The 23,559-nt window shown below is 38.3% G+C and overlaps 1 protein-coding gene across 1 annotated transcript; it reads left to right on the top strand.

The window, feature by feature from the left end:
* The first annotated feature begins 301 nt into the window (after positions 1-301).
* Positions 302-7,515, top strand: LOC128988165 (uncharacterized). Its single transcript, XM_054409399.1, has 6 exons — positions 302-345; positions 2,441-2,539; positions 3,322-3,458; positions 4,013-4,083; positions 5,750-5,833; positions 6,735-7,515. Exons 2-6 carry the CDS (start codon positions 2,447-2,449, stop codon positions 6,962-6,964), a joined length of 615 nt encoding a protein of 204 aa, XP_054265374.1. The 5' UTR covers positions 302-345; positions 2,441-2,446; the 3' UTR covers positions 6,965-7,515.
* The last annotated feature ends 16,044 nt before the right edge of the window (positions 7,516-23,559 follow it).

Genomic DNA, 23,559 nt, shown 5'->3' with positions numbered 1-23,559 from the left:
TTTTTAAGAAACAGGGGTATTAAAAATAAAAAAGTGAAATCGATAAACATGTTATATCCGTGTGCGTTACTAGACCATAAAGTGACTCTTACCCCTTACAAGTTAATACCTCAATGAATTATTTGTAGGATAATAAAGGAAAAAAATACATAACCAATGTATCCTCTTATCACAATTAAGTTCTTACTGTGTATTAAACGGGTCCCAAATTAGGGTAAAACTTGCAACCATTGTGCCACACGTGAACACTAAGAAACTTTGTTTGTCTAAGAACTAGTGTCAACAAAAGTTACCGATAGGCGTCTACTACTGTTATCGAGCAGTCACCTCGTCTAGTTCAAAGAGGTGAGTTTACTTTATAGGTGTATTTTGAGCTTTGAACAGTACACATAAAATATTCTCTATCAGAGACGAACACTACGTTTACTTTTCCCTTTAATTATGGTTGGTCAACAAAGGATGTACGAGTATTTTAATAGTGTGCATTTATCTTATCAAATGTATTTGAAAATTATATAATTGGTGAACCAACTTCTCTTGTTGACTTATTGATCAATATGTGGAGCTCAGACAAATCATCGACTTTGCTTACTTTTTTGTCCTAGGACGCTAGGCACGAGCCCGGAATTGTTTTTCACATTACTTCAGGCTAGACCTAGGGGTTACGCCATTATCACTTAGATAAAATCCATTGGTGATTTGGCGGGATTTGAACCCAGGACCCCAGGAACCGGAGTCCTGCGCTCTAATCAGCTCGCTCCCCCCCACCCACGACTTTGCATACTAAAGTAGTTATCCTATCAGTACGAATAAGCTATAGCCTAGCCATTTTTACTCCAACGGAGCATTGTTAATTGAGCTTGTCTTCGAGTACTCTACTATTAAAGCTGTTTTATAGGTTTTCATTTTTACTTTTACTTAGCAATTGCTCGAATTCGATCAACGGGTACCATTGTCTTATTTAAGTCCCCTTAATCTCAAAAAGTTGAGTTTCGAAGTGTCGTGTGTGTGATCCACACCACTAATCCCTGGTATTTTAATGCGCTTTTTATTATTTTTTTTAATTTTCACAATTTTTACATACAATGGTGATTTTATAAATGGTTAAAAACTATCAGGAAAACGGGTTTTAGCAAAAACACCTTAACCGATTTTGATTCTAATATAGTATTTTAAGGTTCTAAAAAATTGTAAAACCCCAAATGATTTGAAATTGCGAAGGATCTAATGGGAGAAAGTATGTGTCAGTTTGCTGATACCGTTTCTCTATACTAAGATAGTTGATGTGAAAAGGCTGATCTTCCTACGAGTTAGAAAAAAGTTGCCACAGTTTATAATGAGTTGTCTTTCATTGCGGGACGTTTAACAAGTTTATGTAGAAATACCCCTATATGGGAAATTTGTTAAAAGAAATTACATTTTCAGCACCATTCTAGTTGGTAAAGTGCACACACTCAGTACCTTTTTATTCTAAGACTATAGTTCGGCCGCTTAGAAAGCGACCTCCTCCAGCATTGTTTTAGCATTAGCGCGCAGGTCGTTTTCTAAGCGGCCGAACTATAGTATAATTCACTATATGGGAATCAGAATTATACTTCTTTACGGTTTTACTATGAGAACTGTCTTGCAATTGTATTGTGTTAAAAGTGTATTTAATTATGAGTATTTTAATATGGTATATTTTTAATTCAGATTGATATATCGAACATTTATATTCAAAGTTTTGAGTTGTTTATATTCCTCTACAGGAATGGAAAAAGACAGTTAATTTAAGCCTGATGAATAACATACAACATTCTTGTCAGTCAATCCAGTTTGGCAGTCATGCTGTTTATAGCAAAACGTATTTTGTCAATTGAATTACCTTACTAACGCATGGAAAATAAAGGGATTATATCAATTAAAAATTGCTAATGTATATTTCATATTTTGTCTACCTTTTAATATTATAACCATTCTTCTAACTTAAACACTCCCGCCGCAGCAAACCTTCAGACTAGGCGAATTTCCATTTGAGAATTCCATTCAAATTGAGAAATTTCGTGTTTTGAAGGTTAAAGATGAGAAAAACAATTTTTTACCCCATAAAACCCCGTTCCCATGGTCCGATCATGCTGGTTCGCAAACTAATTCAAGTTCATACCTCATTTAAGTTTAATCAAAATCGGACGAAAATTACTAAAGTTATCGCGTTCACGGACGTATACACACACACTCACCTACACACACTGTATGTCAATGAACTTTTATCTTATCAAGAATATGCTCTGGAAATTGTATCAAGTAGAACGTCAAACGTGTGTTCATGAAAGACACTACGTACTTGACGTACTACGTAGTTGACTTTATATAATAAAAAAAATATTAATCTTTAGTCATTGCTTTCCCCAACAATCATTACTATTCAAGTAAATAAAATCCTCAATTATCTCTGTTACAGCAAAACATGAGGCGTCTCTTAGTTTTATTCCTCCTTGGACTGTCTCAGGCAACCAAACAATGTATGAAGGTCGACACTATTGATGAAAGCCCAACGTTTGTGAGTTACATACCCTATATAAAACTAGTTATTTTAACAATAGTTCGTAGGCTTGATTGAAAAAAGGTAGATCATAATATCATATAATTATTACAATTTTATAGAAATAGTCTATAAAATGTTCAGAGCTGTAACGATAACATACAACCCATTAAAGATCTCGTGCCAAAGCCAATCATTACTTTATAAATAGGTGTAATATTTATTGTTTTTCTGTTGTATTGGAGGCATTTTAGTATATAAAATACTATCCATTGGGTAAGCTAAGATAGTTATTTGGCTTAAAGCATGGTTAATTCGACTGTTAATACCTACATTGATGTAAATTTATTATTTTTCAGTCATAAAATAACCAATAAAATAGCTTTTTACTGTTATAAAACTTTTTAACTGTACATGGTGACTCACTTCAGTAATACTTTCGTGAGGAAGACAAATTATTTACTATCCAAAACAATTTCTGATACACTTGACTCAAAGTTTAAGGGTTTTCTGACTACAAATAACAACTTAAAATATTTCAGATGAATAAAAATTTGAATTGATGTTATATTTGTTTTTAGCTTCAGCTCAAATTTTGTAATTTTGGTTCAGTTCATTTTTAAAATTTAGCCTTGCCCCGAGTCGTCCCTAAAACCACGTCACAAATAAATACCATTCTGTTTGTTTACATATTATTTAGATTTTACTTTTGCTTATTAGATATTTGTTATACTTCTCATTTAAATACATTAGAAATAATATCATTGTGTGTCCTAAAAAAGCTCATCTTGCTCTTCTAGTTTAACTGCCATCAACCCATTTTTCTGAATCTGTTGCCCAAAACTTCCGAGAACGTCCTTATAGACAACATCTGTATAACGTACTTTCCACTTCCAGACGAGCCAAATGCTAATACACTTTATGTGTCGAGGGTATTGTAAGTATACACACCATTGTAATGTCTCTTATAGGGTTGTGTTAATTGTAAATTGTGTGGAGTAAAAGACATAAGACCAAAATATTTTTTTGTAGAAGTGCTACCATAAGTCACGAAAATTATTTATAAATTATGTTCTAACATTCACAAATTCTCAAATTGAAATCAATATTGTCGTAGCCACCAAACTGTAGTGGTAGCTAATTTCTTTCGTAAAACATTGTTTGGCTTACATAATTTATTGGAAACTGTTGGTAGAATGGTAAAATGTTCAACCTGTTAAAGTCTGTAATATATCTTAGCATTTTGTACACCACTGGATGTATACCCATGAGAATCTTAGACCATATTTTTTTAAATATCTGAACTGGTGGTTTGTGTGGTGTGGAAGATTTTAGTTTTAAGTGTCATCAGTTATCAGTTACATAAACTCACCCCGTGAAATAAATTAAATTATAACATCCACAACCAAGCATAAGTTGAAGGTAAATTAAGTATACTAGTTAACAAGCTATGTGTTTCCTTCTGATTAATTTTATTTTTTCCATTTCAAGCTGTGACGGTTCCAATGACGTTACCACATATGTACAGGGACCGGTTTCGAAAGGGGTGAACCGGAAAGCAAGTAAGACTTCAATTAAATGACGTTACTTTTAATTTTATATGTCCTTTTGAGTATAGTCATAAAAAAGGTTAATTGCTTCGAACAGAAATTAACAATATTATAATTATCAACCATACACATAGTAACCATAATAATAATAGTAATGACCAGCTCATGTCATAACTAAAGTGAAGTGTGTTGATGTATTGAAGCTGAGATTTGAGTAAAAGGTATCTATTAAATACATTAACATACATTTTTGAAAAAGATTTTAGAACTTAATTGAAAACTTAACTCATATTTACTAACTAGGGTGGTCTACCGTTACACTTTAGACGCATAAATGAGCGAAGCATTATTTAAAGATTGCCAATGGCTAAAGCCGCTAACAACCTACAATATGTTTCCTTCCAACAGATTCACTGTTTGTTTGCCCGATATTATTTAAGTTCCAAAGAATGATAAATTTATCTGAGAGTTCATTTATTTAGTTAAGAATAAGAATAAGAATTGATAAAAGGTTATTAGACATGTGTATTTGACATTTCGTTTAAACGGTCAAGAGCTTCTTTCTTCTTTGCCCAAGATCTGTGTCTGTTAATTGACATCAATCGGTCTAGTGAAAATGGTGGCTCCCAGAAGCAGGCCTTCAAATAGCGCTTCATCAATAATGGTTATGTCAAAATAGAATGGGTTATTTGCCTTCAGCCAAATAAGTGCTTGCTGTAGTTTTTCACGTCGAACTTTGAAATCGATATGGCCAAAGACGCCTTGACGTTTGGACAATGATGACTTTTAAGTTTTCGGGCAGTGTAGGTAAGACAGACGCTATTTCATTAATATCTTGCTCAACATTAATGATGTTAACTTTGTAGTGAAACTGGCCGTCCTGACCATTTGCTTGTACTTTGTAAATGCGCATAGCGGGATGTACTCGTGCAATCAACATTTTTGTTCTACAATCGTCAGGTCAGTTAATTCGTTCGGGACACTTGACACATCCATATTATTTAACACCGTGAATTTAGTTGCATTTGAACGACAACGAGAACAAATCGGTGATTGGTTTGAAGCTGTTAGTTGTTGGCGATGACTGTTAGTGCAAGTGTAAAATTTTAGTGCATCTAATTCATGTTGGAATTGATTAGCTAACTGCCTATCATTATCAGCTTCTTCCGCCACTGCTTCATCTGGTTCTCCTTCTTCAAGACGCCACTCTCTTACAATATTTGCATTAATGGTGCGACGACCAATATTACGACGTGGCCTATGAGGCATGCTCAAAAGAAATATAGCAAAACTGTTACTTCCATTGATAAACTGTTAGATTCCAACTTTAACCTAGGATGAAAGTAAACATTGAAATGTAAACAAAACAGTTACAAAACAATTAACATATGTTTATCTTATTTAAATGAAACGAGATAAACCCATATGTCATAAACCCAATATAATTTTTCTTTCAACTTACATTAAAATGACAAGCGAAATTGTGTGACCCGTAAAATAAAATCCAGAAGGAAATTTGCAAATATTTTTTACCAAAACATTGTGCTCAGTATTCTTTAGCTGTTGGCCAAATTTCATATCAATTGGTCAAGCTATTACATTCTGATGCTCTTACAAAGAAGTTACAAAGTGAGGGAAAGTGAGCTTCGCTCAATGAATGTTCTCTATTTTTTTCTAGATCCATTTCAGATAGTGCAAGATCACATTGTTGCATATGCAGGCTGTGACACAAACGTTGTATATCGTTGCTCAGCGTTTGGAGGTAAGGCTTTTAGACTTCTACTGAATATTTAAACAAATTAATAATTGGTAGGTAAACAATAGCTTTTTATGAGTCTAATTATTACCATGTACTCGCATTCATATTACACGGAGTCAATAACTCCACTAAAAACCTTGACAAACAAAACTTTTAAAGTGACCACACAGTTTTTGATAATTTCTATTAACTCATTGTTCTAACTAGTCAATAAATAAAAAGGTTAAAAGATTAAATATTTTTTGCCACCGTGTTTGGGAATGAGGGATAAGAAATGTTGGTAAATTGAAATTTTTGTCAAAGAAGCATAACGGTACAATGCAAAAGGGTCATTTTTAGAGGTAATATACATCAAAGTTAAACGAGAATTTAGTTAAAAACTACATAGACCTTGCTAAAAGAGTTATAAAAGGTAAATTTAGCACTAATTTGGATGAAGAAAATACTGAAGAAAATTGTGGTCTTTTTAATCATATGAAGAAAAGTGTATATATTTCATTAATTATAATATGAATAAAAGTGTATATATTTCATACCACCGTGTTTCTAAAACCTGCAAATGATCAAGTGAACATATATTTGAATAGCTGAAATTGTAATGGCCTTGCCTGATGGAAGATCGTAGGCGTGATTTTGGTAAGTGATAGCTTTTTGATGGTCTTTCTGGATCTAGCTCTTAAGCATTTGACTTTTAAAAAGGTCCTGGCTAAATGTGGTATTAGCTAGTAACAAAGCCAAAAAAAAGATACGCTATTCAACACATCTGTCATATTTAGGTTAAAATATTTCTTAGCTAAGTTTACATCCTTTAATTATATTGTCCTTCCATCAGAGACCAACATATTTCTATTCTTGTTCACATATCTTTCCTACGACTGTAATTTCAATCTTGCATTATTTCCAGAGCCGTTTGATCCATATGTGTTCGGCGCCTCCTCTAACTGTGCTCCCCTCGGGCTCTCTTGCCTGAGGAAGATCGAGGAGATTATTAAGGACAAGAATCTACCTGACCAGGACTTCTACGTTTTGCCCATGAAGCTGCCAAACCGTTGTGTCACACAACAGCTGTGTTTACTACCTCCAAACCCTTTCTATAACAAGCTCGGGCCTTATGGTGGAGCGTATCTCGCTTAGAAGTGTTTAGAAGGAATTTAATTTAGCCTGTTTATATTCTAAGAGATGGATTTGTGCAATGCAATCCATGGTCAAAGTCCGACAGTCTACTTTGGGTACTTACGTATTAAGGTCGATTCAGACATCAGTTATGGCATGTCACAGTCCAGTCAATTCAGGCACGTAATAGTTAACAAAAATAATCTTTAATGAATTTTCTATTGGGCTCTCTACACTTATCCGTTGCAGTTCCGTCAGTCACTCTCCCGGCGTCCGTCAGTCAATTTCAGATTTCTTATCAACGATATTTTTGGATTTTTCGGACGTCTGACGGACGTGTTTGAGGTTAGAAAATAGCACTTTTTTATTTAAATGATCGAGTTTATATCTCAGGTAATTTTTGTAACAATCAACAAGACGGACGATGAAAATTTGATAGAATATTGTGTTTTAATTAAACATTTTTGACTGTAACACCAATGTAAATAAAGTGACGGAAGAGTGACTGCAACCAAATGACTGACAGTTTGACTGAGAAATTGTGGACGCAACTGTGACTGGACTGTAACTGGACTGTAGTAGTTAGGGTCAGCGCTTGAGGTCTAACATGGGCTCTTATGGGAAATAGATTTATTGCCTTCATGTTAATAATCTGTTATTTTTCTTTGCATGCGTAGACTTCGCATCCTCACGTGGAACGCCGACGGGCTTGCCGACAGACGCCATGAGCTGACACAACTCCTCACTGACATGGACGTTGACGTTGCCCTCATCCAGGAGACGCATCTGCGCGGTGGGGACAGGTTCAACGTCCGAAACTACTACACTCACCGGACAGACAGGCCTCTGCAACAACGTGCCAGTGGTGGCTCGGCGATACTGGTTCATCGTCGGGTCACCCACAGACCGATCGTCAGGAACCTCCCGCCTGGCATCGAGGTGACGACCATCGCCCTCCAGCACGACGGTGCAGAGCTGGAAATCTCCTCTGCCTACAACCCCCCAGGGAGACGCCTTGATCCCGGACTCCTGGACTTGCTGCTGCCCCCCGACACCCCGGCGCTTCTGGCAGGCGACCTCAATGCCAAACACCTGGACTGGGGTTGCAGGAGAGGAAACTTCACTGGAGCTGCTCTCAGGCGCTACCTCACCGCCCACCCTCACATCAACGTGGTTGCCCCGGCCGACCCCACACACTACCCCCGTGCTGGTCACCCGCCTGACATCCTGGACATCGGCCTGGCTGGCTCGTTCGATGGCCCAGTCGAAGTCTTCGTCGTCTCCGACCTCTCCTCCGACCACGTCCCGGTGATCATCGATCTGCCGCAGGGAGGAGTCCCCGACCGCCCTCCGGTCCGCAGGAAGAGGGTGAACTGGGCGAAGTTCGCCAACCTCCTGGCCAACACCCCTCGACCGCCTCCCCCGCCGCCTGCGACCACTGACGAGCTCGACCAGCAAGTCCTGGACCTGTCGACGCTGCTGCAGGACACTGTGGTTGCCGCCAGCTCTGACGTCGACCCGAGGGCCCCCCCGCCACTTCCCCAGGGACTGCGGGAGGAGATCACTCTGCGACGTCGCCTGAGGAGGGCGTATCAGCAGTCCCGCTGCCCTCGAGCGAAGGCGGACTTCAACCGGCAGGCTAGGAGGTGCTCCCGACTGCTGGCTGAGCATCGGTCCCAGGAATGGGAGGACTTCGTCGAGGGCCAGGCAGACACCAATGACGGCATCTGGAAGATCGCTAAGGCTCTGCGCGGCACGAAGACCCACAACAGGCCACTGCATGGGGGACGCGGGCTCGTCTACTCGCCCGAAGACCGTGCAGAGACCTTCGCCGACTCGCTGGAAGACCAGTTTTCCCCACACCCGGACGTCTACGACGAAGACTTCTGCGAGGTTGTTGACGACTTCGTAGAGACCTACGAGCCGGACTCCGACGAAGAGGACATCCCCCACGTGACCGTCAGCGAGGTGAAGGGCCACATCGCTCGACTCCGTCCGAAGAAGGCCCCTGGACCGGACTCCCTCGGGACTCCAGCACTGAAGAACCTGCCGGCTTGGGTGGTTGTTGTCATCACCTGCCTCTTCAACTCCTGCGTGAGGCTGGCCCACTTCCCTGACACCTGGAAGCTGGCGAATGTCATACTCATCCCCAAGCCCGGCAAGGACCACATCTTCCCCGAGAACCACAGGCCGATCTCCCTCCTGCCTGTGCTCTCCAAGATGCTGGAGCGAATCGTCCTGGCGAGATTCCCCGAGGAGTTCTTCACTTCGATCAGGACCGAGCAGTACGGCTTCAGGCGGGGCCACTCCACCACCCTCCAGCTGCGGCGGGTCCTCAACACCATCGCTGGAGCGATGGAGCGGAAGCACCACTCGACCTCAGTCCTGATCGACGTGAGCAAAGCCTTCGACCGGGTCTGGCACGAGGGGCTTCTCTACAAGCTGGCGTCCTCCCCTCTACCCGGCTCGATCTACAGGCTCGTCAAGAGCTACCTGACCGCTCGCCGCTTCAAGGTCTCCGTTGGACGGGCGACTTCCACACCACGGCCAGTCTCTTCGGGTGTGCCACAGGGGTCGGTTCTCGGGCCGATACTCTACCTGTGGTACACCAACGACATACCCCTGGCGCCGAGAGTGCAGCTCTCGCTCTATGCAGATGACGCGCTCTTCACTGCCACCTCCGCCAACCTGAGGATGTCCAGGGTGTATGTCCAGCGACAGCTGGACCTGTTGCTGCCGTGGCTGACGAAGTGGCGAGTCAAAGTCAACGCTGACAAGAGTGAGGCCATCTCCTTCACGAGGTCGAGGAGGCAGGACGATGGTCAACACCTCCACCTAGACGGGGCCGACATCCCATGGAAGCGCCGGGTGAAGTACCTCGGCGTCCTGCTGGATCAGCGACTCACCCTGACTCCCCACGTCGAGAGGGTCTGCGACCTCGCCAGGAAAGGTCTTGGCGCCATCCGCCCGCTGCTCAAGTCACGGAAGTTGTCGACGGCTGCAAGAGTCCGACTCTACACGGCCCTGCTTCGACCTGTCCTCACGTACGCAGCCCCTGCATGGTACCACCTCACCTGCAGAACCGCTAGACGGAGGCTGCTCGTCGTCCAGAGCAAGGCTCTCCGGCAGGCGACAGATTCACCCTGGTACGTGAGGAATTCCGTCATCAGGGACTCCACAGCAGTGACAACTCTCCGAGACTTCGTCGACGGCCTTCGAGCGAGACTTGAAGAGACGGCGGATGACTCTCCGTGGGAACACATCAGGGACCTGGTCGCTGAGGATGTTCCGCAGCTCCGCCCCCGGATCGACGACTAACTCCCAGAACGACGTTGACGTCTACAGGTAGCTGAGCTACCAGGGCTTGGACCCACAGCAGACCGGAAGTATATGCTCCCAGCGAGCAGGCACTTCCCCCAGACGTGGCGCTAGTCGCCACATTCATATACACTTGGACTTGATTTTTCTTTGAATACTGTAATATGTATAACTGTTTAGCTATCATTTTACTGTCAATGTTTATGGTTTTAACTAATGTATGTTTTAACTAACTAATGTATTCAACTAACTAACTAATGTTTTTAACTATGGGTTGTTTGTTATTTATCTATATAACTGTAGTAGGATCCCCCCGGATCGCGGACAAACTACCCCTAGAGTGGTAGTTTAATCCTCAGGGGTAGTGAATACATATATGTTTGAATGTTAGGGGTTGTTAGGGGTAGTTTTATGTTTACATAGGAGTTATCAGTTGATCATGTGACCTTTTTATATGTTGGTACTTTTATTAAACTATTTTTGTTTATTTAATAATGGATAAAAAGTGTGAATCCTGACCGGGTATCGAACCCCGCTCTCCTAGATGTTGTTCCAATGCCCTATCTATAGGGCTATGATGTCAGTTATAGGTATGGTGTTTATAGTGGTAAATAACAACTTTGATTTCTTAATTACATATATAGGGTGTGTAAAAAAAACATTATATTTTAAATTTATTTTATACATATCTATATGCTTTAGTCTATAACAATTGTGAAACAAATGATAATTCATGTATCCAATGTTAAAAACAGCTGAAAGAAGGCTTAAGCGGAACTTTACCGTTGAGTATAAAAAATGGCCTTTGTAAAGGCCACCAAATGTTGGATGTTAAATTTATATTTTATATATGTTATGTACTCTTGGGATGATGGGTGGTTTGAATTTATGTTTTTTTTTAGTGGTTGGTTGTGTATGAAGATGTGTATGAATCAGAGGTTCACGGGTTCGATCCTTAGCAATCACCAAATGCTTTATTTCTGGTTAGGGTGATATGTTGATTTCTGTTATAGTGTTGTATCGTAGTGGGAGTAGTGTGAGTCCTTCTTTGATCTTAGAGGTTTATGGGTTCGATCCTTAGCAATCACCAAATGTATTTTTACTGGTCAGGGTGATATGTTGATTTTTGTTATAGTGTTGTATTGTTGTGGGAGTAGTGTGAATCCTTCTTTGATCTTAGAGGTTCAAGGGTTTGATCCTTAGCAATCACCAAATGTTTTATTTCTGGTTAGGGTGATATGCTGATTTTTGGTATGGTGTTGTATTGTAGTGTGAGTCCTTCCTTGATCTTAGAGGTTTGCGGGTTCGATTCTTACCAATCACCAACTGCTTCTCTTCTGGTCAGGGTGATATTTTGAGTGTTAGTATTGAAGTAGGAGTAGTTAACTCGTTTAGAATGTGAACCTATGATCCTGGAGGTTTGAGGGTTTGATCTTTATCAATAACCAAATGTTTCATTTTTGGTTGGGGTGGTGAATTGATTTTTGGTATGGTGTTGTATTGTAGTGGGAGTTGTGTGAGTCCTTGATCTCAGAGGTTTGTAGGTTAGAATCCTACCAGTTATCAATTGTCTTATTTCTGGTTATGGTATTAACTTGTGTTTTAGTATGGTATTAAGAGATTATGTGTGAGACATCGTTCTCTGAGGTTGTGGGTCTGATCCTTATCAGACAACGATTGTTTTATTTCTGGTTGGGGTGTTTTTGGTATGGTATTGTATTGTAGTGGGAGTAGTGTGAGTTCTTTATCTTAGAGGTTTGTGGGTTTGATTCTAGCTAATCACTAAACGTTTTATTTTTGGTCAGGGTGATATATTGAGTGTTAGTATAGTGTTGTATTGTAGTGGAAGTAGTGTGAGTCCTTGATCCCAGAGGTTTGTGGAGTTGATCCTCACTAGCCACTGTTTGTATCATATCTGATTGGGGTGATTTTTAATGTTGTATTGTAGTTAATTGTTTGTGTATGCCCTCAGAGGTTGTGGGTTTGATTTTTATCATTCAGTGATTGTCTCATTGCTGGTTACTATAGGGTTTATCATGGTATAGGGAGTTAACTGTTTGAGCGTGAGATCCTGAGGTTATGGGTTTAATCCTTACCAAACACTGATTATTTTATTTCTGGTCACTATGATTTTGTATGGTGTTGTATTCTAGTTAACTGTTTGTGTATGAGTCTAGGGTTGAGGGTTTGCATCTTATCAGTGAGAGTAACATTTTTTATGGCTGTGTAATATGTTTCTGTCAAATTAATCAGCTATGACTTTTACTGTAAAGATTGTATCTGTAACATAACCTTACTTGTATATGTAGGTTGTGTGTTTTTCTGTCAATGGTTTCTGTTAATATATTAACCTTACTTGTGTATGTAGGAGCTGTTATCTGCTTTATCGTCAACTGTATTGCTAAATGATATAACCTTATTTTATGTACTGTGTATGTTGTCTATTTTCCCCGCCAACTGTTACCGCCAATTGATCTAACCTCACTTTCTTGCCAAGATTGTAATGCATATGTAACATAACCTCACTCTGAAACAAGTCTATTAGTTCATATTTGTGACACTGGAGCGCTAGTGATGATGAAATCTGCTTTGAGCTATTTTTATTGATGTATTGAATAACAAAGTATCTATAGAACACCTGATAAAGCTTGTTCTATAGTAATGAATGTATATACTGGCTTACCTGTATCTCTGTAACTATTAACTTGATATGGGGGATTCACTACAACAGATTGTATTAATGTATTGAAATTTGAGCACTGTACTTTTTACTATTACTTGCATTGTATTTTAATACATCTTACTAATACACCAATACTTTTGTAGAGTTGTACTACAAGTATATCTGATATGTGTGAATTGTGAGTGATGTCATCTTTCTGGTATAACAACTGTTGATAGCTATTTGTTCATTGTAAACATATTTATGTACTACCTCAACTCAGAGGCTGTGGGTTTGAATCCTACTAGTCACTGATCTGGTGGGGTAAATATTTTGACTTTTAGTATTGTATCCTGTCTGTGTATGTCTGGTTGTGGGTTTGAATCTTACTAGTACTCAACTGTTTAATAACTGGTATTTTCTGTGTAACATATTTCTACCAAATTGTGATATAATCTTAACTTTGGACCTTAACTGCAACCTAATGTATGTAGACCAAAACAAGTCTTTTTTTGGAGTTAACTTAGTGTTAATGAATTTTTATTTAGTGCTTATTTTTATTGAGGTGTTGAATAACAAGAAACAAATTGGGTAATTTCATCAAGTTTATAGTAATGAATGTAATTGATTTTAATGACTTACCTGTATCTCTGGTACTTGAAACTGGTACAGTATTACACTTGTACTACATTGTATTATATTTGTATTGCATGGTATTACACTTGTACTGTACTGTATTACACTTAATATTTGTACTGTTCTAATATACAATCACTTGTATAGAGTTGTATATCTGATAGCAATGACTGATATGTGTTGATCTTATCACCACTGATTGTGGTTTCTGGTGTAACTTTTGTTGACAACTACTTTTTGTGGATCAACAAACATATTTATGTACTACTGCAACTGTTTACTGTATATCTTGTTGTATCCTACATTAAAACCTGTTATAATCATTGTGTTTTTTAGTTAGGCCTAACCATATTATATTAAGGGTTTTGTTAAATGTTTAAATTTACTGTTTATGTCTTTGTGTTGTAACTGTAAACATATCTTTGTTGTCTGTGTATTGAGTATGACTATATTTTTTTATACTTATTTTATCTTAACTGAGGAGAGATTGGAATATATGTTGACTAAACCTAATGTAATGCTAATAGCTCCTAATACAGCCTCTATTGTATCCTTTTTTTTCATACTGATGTTAAATTTGTATTATCTCTAGCTACTTTTCTACATTTCTGTATGGCGCTAATGACTATTACAATGTAATGCTGTTGATACAATCTACTGTTCTGATGTATTGCAATGTTGACATCTATGTTTGTTGTGACTGCTATAGTCAAGAGTATAGATGAGAATCATGGTTGTTTTATTTTACAGTAAAAATTATACACCTATCAGTGATTTTGTATTTTAGAGCAATAAAAACTAATAACTTTACTGACAACATAGAAAACCTATATAAAGAATAGAGGAGAAAAACTAAAACAAAGATGGGTAGTACATGTATTTAAATATACTTTACCTAGAGGAGGAGGAGGAGTGGAATAAAAAAGAGGATGAGGTAAATGAAGAAGAGGAGGAGTAGAAGGAAGAGGGATGAGGAGGAGAAAAAGAGGAAAAGGAGGAAGAGAAGGAGGAAAAGGAGAAGAGGAGGAAAAGGAGGAAGAGAAGGAGGAAAAGGATGCCTAATTCAAGTAAAACATTTGTGGTTTTTTATTCTTTAGAGGTCTACACTATCTAGACACACAATTAAACTGTAGCTGCAATCCTTTTCAATTGTATAATCTCTAAAGAGCTTAGGTGACCCAAGTTTCCACACCACGGTAAGCTTTTAGGCTAGGCCGTATGGGTCTTGGCGCGTTTTTGTTTTAAGTGAGTTTCCCCTGGAGGCCTATTCTCACTATTATGGTAGTAGTTAGTCTATAACAGATTTACTACTACTATTTATATTTTTTATGTTAACCTGCTTATCTTTAAAATGATATTTATTAGGTGTCCTGTTTTATTTTAGTATATTTCATTCTTGTTGTGTTTATTTTAAAATTTATGAAGTTTATTACAGGGTGTATTATTTATTTTAGTTTATGATTTACTAGGAATAAAGGAATATTGTTATCAGATCAAGGCCCCGAAGGAAAGGGGTTAAGGTTGGTGACATGGAGGGTAACACAATATGGTTTTATGGTTTTTTAGGCCAACCCCCAGTCTTTTGATTGACTGCCTGATGGCAAACATACTCATGGAGGGTAACACAACATGGTTTTATGGTTTTTTAGGCCAACCTCCAGTATGTTGAGCATATATATACACACATTCACACAGGTACAAAGAGTAGTACAGGTCCTTTGAGATCTAAACGCCTCAATGTACACACACACATTCACACAAGTACAAGTAGTTGCACAGATTCTTTTCAATCTGAACGCCTCAATGTACACACACATACACACAGGGGGAATGGGAATGGACCCATAATCTGTTTATGTATTATTATAAATTTTATTATCCCAATTTACTTTACTTTGGTATATATTTTAACATTTTAATTGGTAGCTATTGTCTGTAGAAAAAGTTAGAGGAGTGTTTTATCTTTATAGATGGATTATACTTATTTTAGGTTAAATGAATTAGGGTTTTATGTATCAACGATACCTGCTTGGTATGGAAACAGTTGTCACTTCAATTTTTAAAACACCTGTCATTGATTCTATTTTAGCAAATATACTGTCAAAGTAATTAGAGAATGATGCTGATGTAAGTGTAGCGATAGGCATAAATGGTATATTACCTGATGTGTCTTCATATGTTAATAACACTCCAATAGAACATGATGGGGGTGTGTCTTCTGTAATTATTTCTATAATATAGTCTGAAAAAGCCCTTGGCCATTCCAACACATCTATTGAATCAGTGAGAAAAAACTGAAACTCCGAAGTTTTAATATTAAACCTTTTATTTTCAACTATGTCTTTTTTAGACAGAAATCTGAGAAATACAGCCATTACAAGTGAGGAGATCACCAGTGATATGTCTGTTCTTGTTGACTGTTACAGGTAAAGTGATTAAAAACATACTATGACACCCATCTATATAAGGGTTAATGCTTCTGTCTTTTGTATCCATAAGGTAGAGTGTCATGCTCTCCTTCATACTTTCTCTTAGGACCAGTTACCTTAAACTGTTTAACCTCCTCTGTTGTTATAATATCTCTATATTTTGTTCGTCTAATTCTGTGCTCATTAATTTCAATGATTTTAGAAGCTTCACTTAAAACCATTTCTTTTAGTTTCTCAAAATTCAAAATTTTTGATGTTTTAATATTGAGAGTAAGCCCCTTGATTTTACAAACCGGGATCAATTTCTGTTGATTGGTTGACCAGACAAGGTATGCGTAAGTTTTAGGCCCCCCAGAGACAAATTCAGTTATATAAGAGCCGGGTCCATAATCTGTCAATTCATCAGTCATTTCGCCGAGGTAATCTCCTGTAGACACTCTGTACAACCCTTTGCGGTAGTAATATATAATACTATCTGTATCCCAATATAGTACTTGATCTCCTAAGGCATCAAGGTGTTCATACAACTTTAGTCTAGCGTGAGCAGTAGTGAAGGCTGCCATAACTACATTTACAGTTCTTAAAGACTCACTAGCCTCTTCAATATTTTGCCAATTTACTAGCACAACATCTTGGTTAATAGCCTGAAAGTATTTTAACTTACCCTCAGGATTAGTTAACAGCCGAAAGAACTCTTTAGAATCTCGGATGATTGATGTTTTCATCATATTCTCCCTTTGCCCAAATTTACCCCAGAAACTGTTAAGCATCAGTTTTGCTACTGATCTTAAGCCCCCGTTTTTAACAATATGCTCCTTTGTCATTTCTATACCTTCACGCTCAAGAAATTTTGCAATATACTGTTTCTTATCCTCCTCTGTTTTACACCACCCGGGGTATCCAGATGCCTCTTGTTTTAGTTTTAGAAATTTATTAATAAACTCAGTGAATAGCCCTCCTTTCTCATATGTGGCTACCTCATACTCCCACAGCTCAAACATATCTAATACAATGTACCCTTTATCTACAGCCTTCCTAATTTCATCCATTGTCCACGTCCCAACCAATGCTCTATCTTCACTTTCATGAAAACAATCCCCCTGGTACATCATTTCCCCACATGTTCTGCACAGAACAAACATCAATTTATTATGAATACGTGTTGGTAAAACTGGATGATATAAGTTGAAATGAGGTAAGATCTTGCATTTTAACAGTCCATCTACATCCATACCTCTCTTTCTACATTCCTTATTACCAACATATATAGTTGGATGACCTATAGGATATTTACAGTATTTATTTACAAAAGGATATAGTGAGCATACATCGATGTATTGTATTGTTTCTCCTGGACCACATTTGTAGTAGGTTTTAGCGTTTCCTGTTCTACCTCCAAAGAATGCATCTCTAGGATTTAATGGAAGTGTACTTAAAATTGGTAATTTGTCCAGATGGTTGAGTTTTTGGTCCTTTTTTAGCTTATGGAAATCACATTCCCACATCTGTACTATGTCTCCAAGCTTTTCAATTTTAGCTTTAGTGCGCTCATAGCGAAGATGTAGGCTATCAGAGGGATCCTCTTTTAGTGGGGTATCACGATTATAAGGGAAGCATTTAGGGCACCCGTGCCAGCAACATCCGTGGAACTCGTATATGTTTTCACCATCGAAACCGTCTACTTTCATTCCCTTTATAACAACCTCTTTACTACGTCCAGCATGATTGATTGTCACCCCGCGTCTTTCCTCCTCCCAGGTAAGCCACTGTAGAGCAACAGCTGACTGGGTAGAAGATCGGTAACCGTTTTTAGGGATAAGTCCAATTGTGTTTGGTTTCAGGAAGTTACGACGGAAAGCTAGATTGCAGGCGCTAGCAATTGTTACAGACTCAAGAAATGGATCTACATTACATTGTTCAAGTAGCAATGATCTAAATTTGATACATGCCTGAGCTAAAATGTCAACGTCTGACATGCAATATTCTAGTAATTCTTTTTTTAAATTAAATTCATACTTTTTAGCAACCTGTTCACTGTACCATTTATCAAAGTCATTATGGGATTTCTCAAACATGGATTCGGGACAGTAGTACTTTTTATCAGGCATAGGGCCTACGTAATTTTGATTTGCTATTGTATTGAACAAGTGTGGAAAATAACCTTTCTTCTTTTCAGGTGGTAAGTCAAAAGCTTTCGGTAAGGCAGATAAGGACATGGGAAAGTAGCTAAGGGAGTCAATAAATCTAACGTTAGCAACCTCCATTAAAATAATTTTAGTTCCTCTAGGAATGATGTTTGGTGTGAATTTAGTTTCTTCGAGGATATACCTAAGTATAAATTGAAAGTCAAACCCTTGTCCGTTGTGTGCAATTACACAGACATTTTTGAATTGTTTGCGGGTCTCCATTACATAGTTCATAAACTGCTTAACAGGATTGCTATCAAATATTTTATAACGTTCTGAACAAGTTTCACACTCACTCCCATTAATGCATTTGAAACAGAACTGTTGGGAAACACATAAATTCACTTTATGTAACTTAGTCTCAGAATCTGAAGGTAGGGACTCATCTTGACGGGTTTCCAGATCAAAGAAAATAAATAGGTAGTCACGATCTTTTGGTTTTTTCTTGTCTATCTGAATGTAACATTTATGATTAGGATCTTTAAATGTACCACAAGGTTGACAATATACCTCTCCACACACATGAGCTGATTTACGTTTAGTTGGGAATATCATTTTTTCACACCCTCGGCAGAACTTAATTGTTTTACAAATTTGTCTCTGATGGGCAATAAAGCACCGTTCATTTTTGAAAAAGCGGTTACAATAGCGGCAAGATACGCCGCCATCTTCCTCTACACAGGGAGGTGAGAAGGTGTGACAAGATGGACAGATATTTGAACATCTGTGTTGACCTTTATGATCATAGGGGATATGACAAGCGTCACAGAAATAATTGCAAACAAAAGCAGCTGTTAAGTTTGTAATAACATTATAGTGGTTATCATGGTACAATAAGTTGATTTTAAATTTTGCTTCACTATTACCACCAGAGAAATATACATTCCGACCTTTGCTATCATAATTATACACAGTTATTCTATATTTTTTTAAGTGTGCCTGAAACTTTTCAAGTTCAGGGATACCTGACCCCTCTTCAGGCATTTCAACTCTAGCTTTTGCTATAAGTTTCTTTGCCCTAAGTGTCTGACGCATGCATTTGTCTTTACGAATCCCATAAATCTGAGGATCCATTTTTGCATAAGCTTTACCTACCACTATTGCTCTAGCCAGACATAAGTTGTCAGTGTTATTTATAACTACTATTCCCCTTCTTGCTTTGCATTCTTCGTTGAATGAATTATACATTCCTGGACGCGCTCTACCCCTGCCTACAGGAACATTAACTCTAGAAACACTTACTGTAAACGTATCACTACTAGTAATTGACTCCGAGTTACTTTGAATGATACCCCCAAAAATAGCCCATAATGAATCAGCTGTAACCTCGGAGGCTAGTTGTGGAACAACATACCCAGGCTCTTTAGAGCACATTCCCCATAAGAGCCCATGTTAGGCCTCAAGCGCTGACCCTAACTACACCACCATTGTTTGATTTTATTATTTTAGTTTGTTATCAGCTAGTGTTGTCACCATAGTTCCATGTTTTACCACTAGAGTCGCTAGTTTGAGTTGCATTGTAGTTTGATGTTTTGCCACTGGAGGCAGCACTGTCGCTGTTTTACCACCGGAGGCAACACCATCGCCTACAGTACCATATATATGTAGCATGGAAGGTTGTTTACTTTAGTCTATCATTTACCTTTGCTGTGGTTAGACGTGTTTTGAGCTCTTTACTTATCCTTAAACAATTATATTATGGAGTCCTGTGACGGAGTTTGCCAAAAAGGTTCTCATAAATCTACTGGCCCCCTTACTTTTATCGATGAAAACAGAACATTTGTGCCAAAGTTTAGGCTTTATGGATGGAAAACTACCTTTAAATTTACTGAACCTCCAGAAGGTGTATCTGAATTGGAGTGGATACGCAAGGGCCTTGAGCAAATAGTAGAACAATCTAAACAAGAATGTTCACCAACTGACTATTTAGGGTTTACTCTGACCTCTATTAATTTGAAATCTAAAGAGCCTGGGTATGTTGTTCCACAACTAGCCTCCGAGGTTACAGCTGATTCATTATGGGCTATTTTTGGGGGTATCATTCAAAGTAACTCGGAGTCAATTACTAGTAGTGATACGTTTACAGTAAGTGTTTCTAGAGTTAATGTTCCTGTAGGCAGGGGTAGAGCGCGTCCAGGAATGTATAATTCATTCAACGAAGAATGCAAAGCAAGAAGGGGAATAGTAGTTATAAATAACACTGACAACTTATGTCTGGCTAGAGCAATAGTGGTAGGTAAAGCTTATGCAAAAATGGATCCTCAGATTTATGGGATTCGTAAAGACAAATGCATGCGTCAGACACTTAGGGCAAAGAAACTTATAGCAAAAGCTAGAGTTGAAATGCCTGAAGAGGGGTCAGGTATCCCTGAACTTGAAAAGTTTCAGGCACACTTAAAAAAATATAGAATAACTGTGTATAATTATGATAGCAAAGGTCGGAATGTATATTTCTCTGGTGGTAATAGTGAAGCAAAATTTAAAATCAACTTATTGTACCATGATAACCACTATAATGTTATTACAAACTTAACAGCTGCTTTTGTTTGCAATTATTTCTGTGACGCTTGTCATATCCCCTATGATCATAAAGGTCAACACAGATGTTCAAATATCTGTCCATCTTGTCACACCTTCTCACCTCCCTGTGTAGAGGAAGATGGCGGCGTATCTTGCCGCTATTGTAACCGCTTTTTCAAAAATGAACGGTGCTTTATTGCCCATCAGAGACAAATTTGTAAAACAATTAAGTTCTGCCGAGGGTGTGAAAAAATGATATTCCCAACTAAACGTAAATCAGCTCATGTGTGTGGAGAGGTATATTGTCAACCTTGTGGTACATTTAAAGATCCTAATCATAAATGTTACATTCAGATAGACAAGAAAAAACCAAAAGATCGTGACTACCTATTTATTTTCTTTGATCTGGAAACCCGTCAAGATGAGTCCCTACCTTCAGATTCTGAGACTAAGTTACATAAAGTGAATTTATGTGTTTCCCAACAGTTCTGTTTCAAATGCATTAATGGGAGTGAGTGTGAAACTTGTTCAGAACGTTATAAAATATTTGATAGCAATCCTGTTAAGCAGTTTATGAACTATGTAATGGAGACCCGCAAACAATTCAAAAATGTCTGTGTAATTGCACACAACGGACAAGGGTTTGACTTTCAATTTATACTTAGGTATATCCTCGAAGAAACTAAATTCACACCAAACATCATTCCTAGAGGAACTAAAATTATTTTAATGGAGGTTGCTAACGTTAGATTTATTGACTCCCTTAGCTACTTTCCCATGTCCTTATCTGCCTTACCGAAAGCTTTTGACTTACCACCTGAAAAGAAGAAAGGTTATTTTCCACACTTGTTCAATACAATAGCAAATCAAAATTACGTAGGCCCTATGCCTGATAAAAAGTACTACTGTCCCGAATCCATGTTTGAGAAATCCCATAATGACTTTGATAAATGGTACAGTGAACAGGTTGCTAAAAAGTATGAATTTAATTTAAAAAAAGAATTACTAGAATATTGCATGTCAGACGTTGACATTTTAGCTCAGGCATGTATCAAATTTAGATCATTGCTACTTGAACAATGTAATGTAGATCCATTTCTTGAGTCTGTAACAATTGCTAGCGCCTGCAATCTAGCTTTCCGTCGTAACTTCCTGAAACCAAACACAATTGGACTTATCCCTAAAAACGGTTACCGATCTTCTACCCAGTCAGCTGTTGCTCTACAGTGGCTTACCTGGGAGGAGGAAAGACGCGGGGTGACAATCAATCATGCTGGACGTAGTAAAGAGGTTGTTATAAAGGGAATGAAAGTAGACGGTTTCGATGGTGAAAACATATACGAGTTCCACGGATGTTGCTGGCACGGGTGCCCTAAATGCTTCCCTTATAATCGTGATACCCCACTAAAAGAGGATCCCTCTGATAGCCTACATCTTCGCTATGAGCGCACTAAAGCTAAAATTGAAAAGCTTGGAGACATAGTACAGATGTGGGAATGTGATTTCCATAAGCTAAAAAAGGACCAAAAACTCAACCATCTGGACAAATTACCAATTTTAAGTACACTTCCATTAAATCCTAGAGATGCATTCTTTGGAGGTAGAACAGGAAACGCTAAAACCTACTACAAATGTGGTCCAGGAGAAACAATACAATACATCGATGTATGCTCACTATATCCTTTTGTAAATAAATACTGTAAATATCCTATAGGTCATCCAACTATATATGTTGGTAATAAGGAATGTAGAAAGAGAGGTATGGATGTAGATGGACTGTTAAAATGCAAGATCTTACCTCATTTCAACTTATATCATCCAGTTTTACCAACACGTATTCATAATAAATTGATGTTTGTTCTGTGCAGAACATGTGGGGAAATGATGTACCAGGGGGATTGTTTTCATGAAAGTGAAGATAGAGCATTGGTTGGGACGTGGACAATGGATGAAATTAGGAAGGCTGTAGATAAAGGGTACATTGTATTAGATATGTTTGAGCTGTGGGAGTATGAGGTAGCCACATATGAGAAAGGAGGGCTATTCACTGAGTTTATTAATAAATTTCTAAAACTAAAACAAGAGGCATCTGGATACCCCGGGTGGTGTAAAACAGAGGAGGATAAGAAACAGTATATTGCAAAATTTCTTGAGCGTGAAGGTATAGAAATGACAAAGGAGCATATTGTTAAAAACGGGGGCTTAAGATCAGTAGCAAAACTGATGCTTAACAGTTTCTGGGGTAAATTTGGGCAAAGGGAGAATATGATGAAAACATCAATCATCCGAGATTCTAAAGAGTTCTTTCGGCTGTTAACTAATCCTGAGGGTAAGTTAAAATACTTTCAGGCTATTAACCAAGATGTTGTGCTAGTAAATTGGCAAAATATTGAAGAGGCTAGTGAGTCTTTAAGAACTGTAAATGTAGTTATGGCAGCCTTCACTACTGCTCACGCTAGACTAAAGTTGTATGAACACCTTGATGCCTTAGGAGATCAAGTACTATATTGGGATACAGATAGTATTATATATTACTACCGCAAAGGGTTGTACAGAGTGTCTACAGGAGATTACCTCGGCGAAATGACTGATGAATTGACAGATTATGGACCCGGCTCTTATATAACTGAATTTGTCTCTGGGGGGCCTAAAACTTACGCATACCTTGTCTGGTCAACCAATCAACAGAAATTGATCCCGGTTTGTAAAATCAAGGGCTTACTCTCAATATTAAAACATCAAAAATTTTGAATTTTGAGAACTAAAAGAAATGGTTTTAAGTGAAGCTTCTAAAATCATTGAAATTAATGAGCACAGAATTAGACGAACAAAATATAGAGATATTATAACAACAGAGGAGGTTAA

Source organism: Macrosteles quadrilineatus, unplaced genomic scaffold (genome assembly GCF_028750875.1).
Source record: "Macrosteles quadrilineatus isolate MER2022 unplaced genomic scaffold, UCM_ALF_1.0 Scaffold_2__2_contigs__length_208266976, whole genome shotgun sequence".
In the NCBI taxonomy this organism is placed as follows: Eukaryota; Metazoa; Arthropoda; class Insecta; order Hemiptera; family Cicadellidae; genus Macrosteles; species Macrosteles quadrilineatus.
Note: the sequence above shows the minus strand (reverse complement) of the source record. Positions and strands in the feature narration are given on the sequence as shown.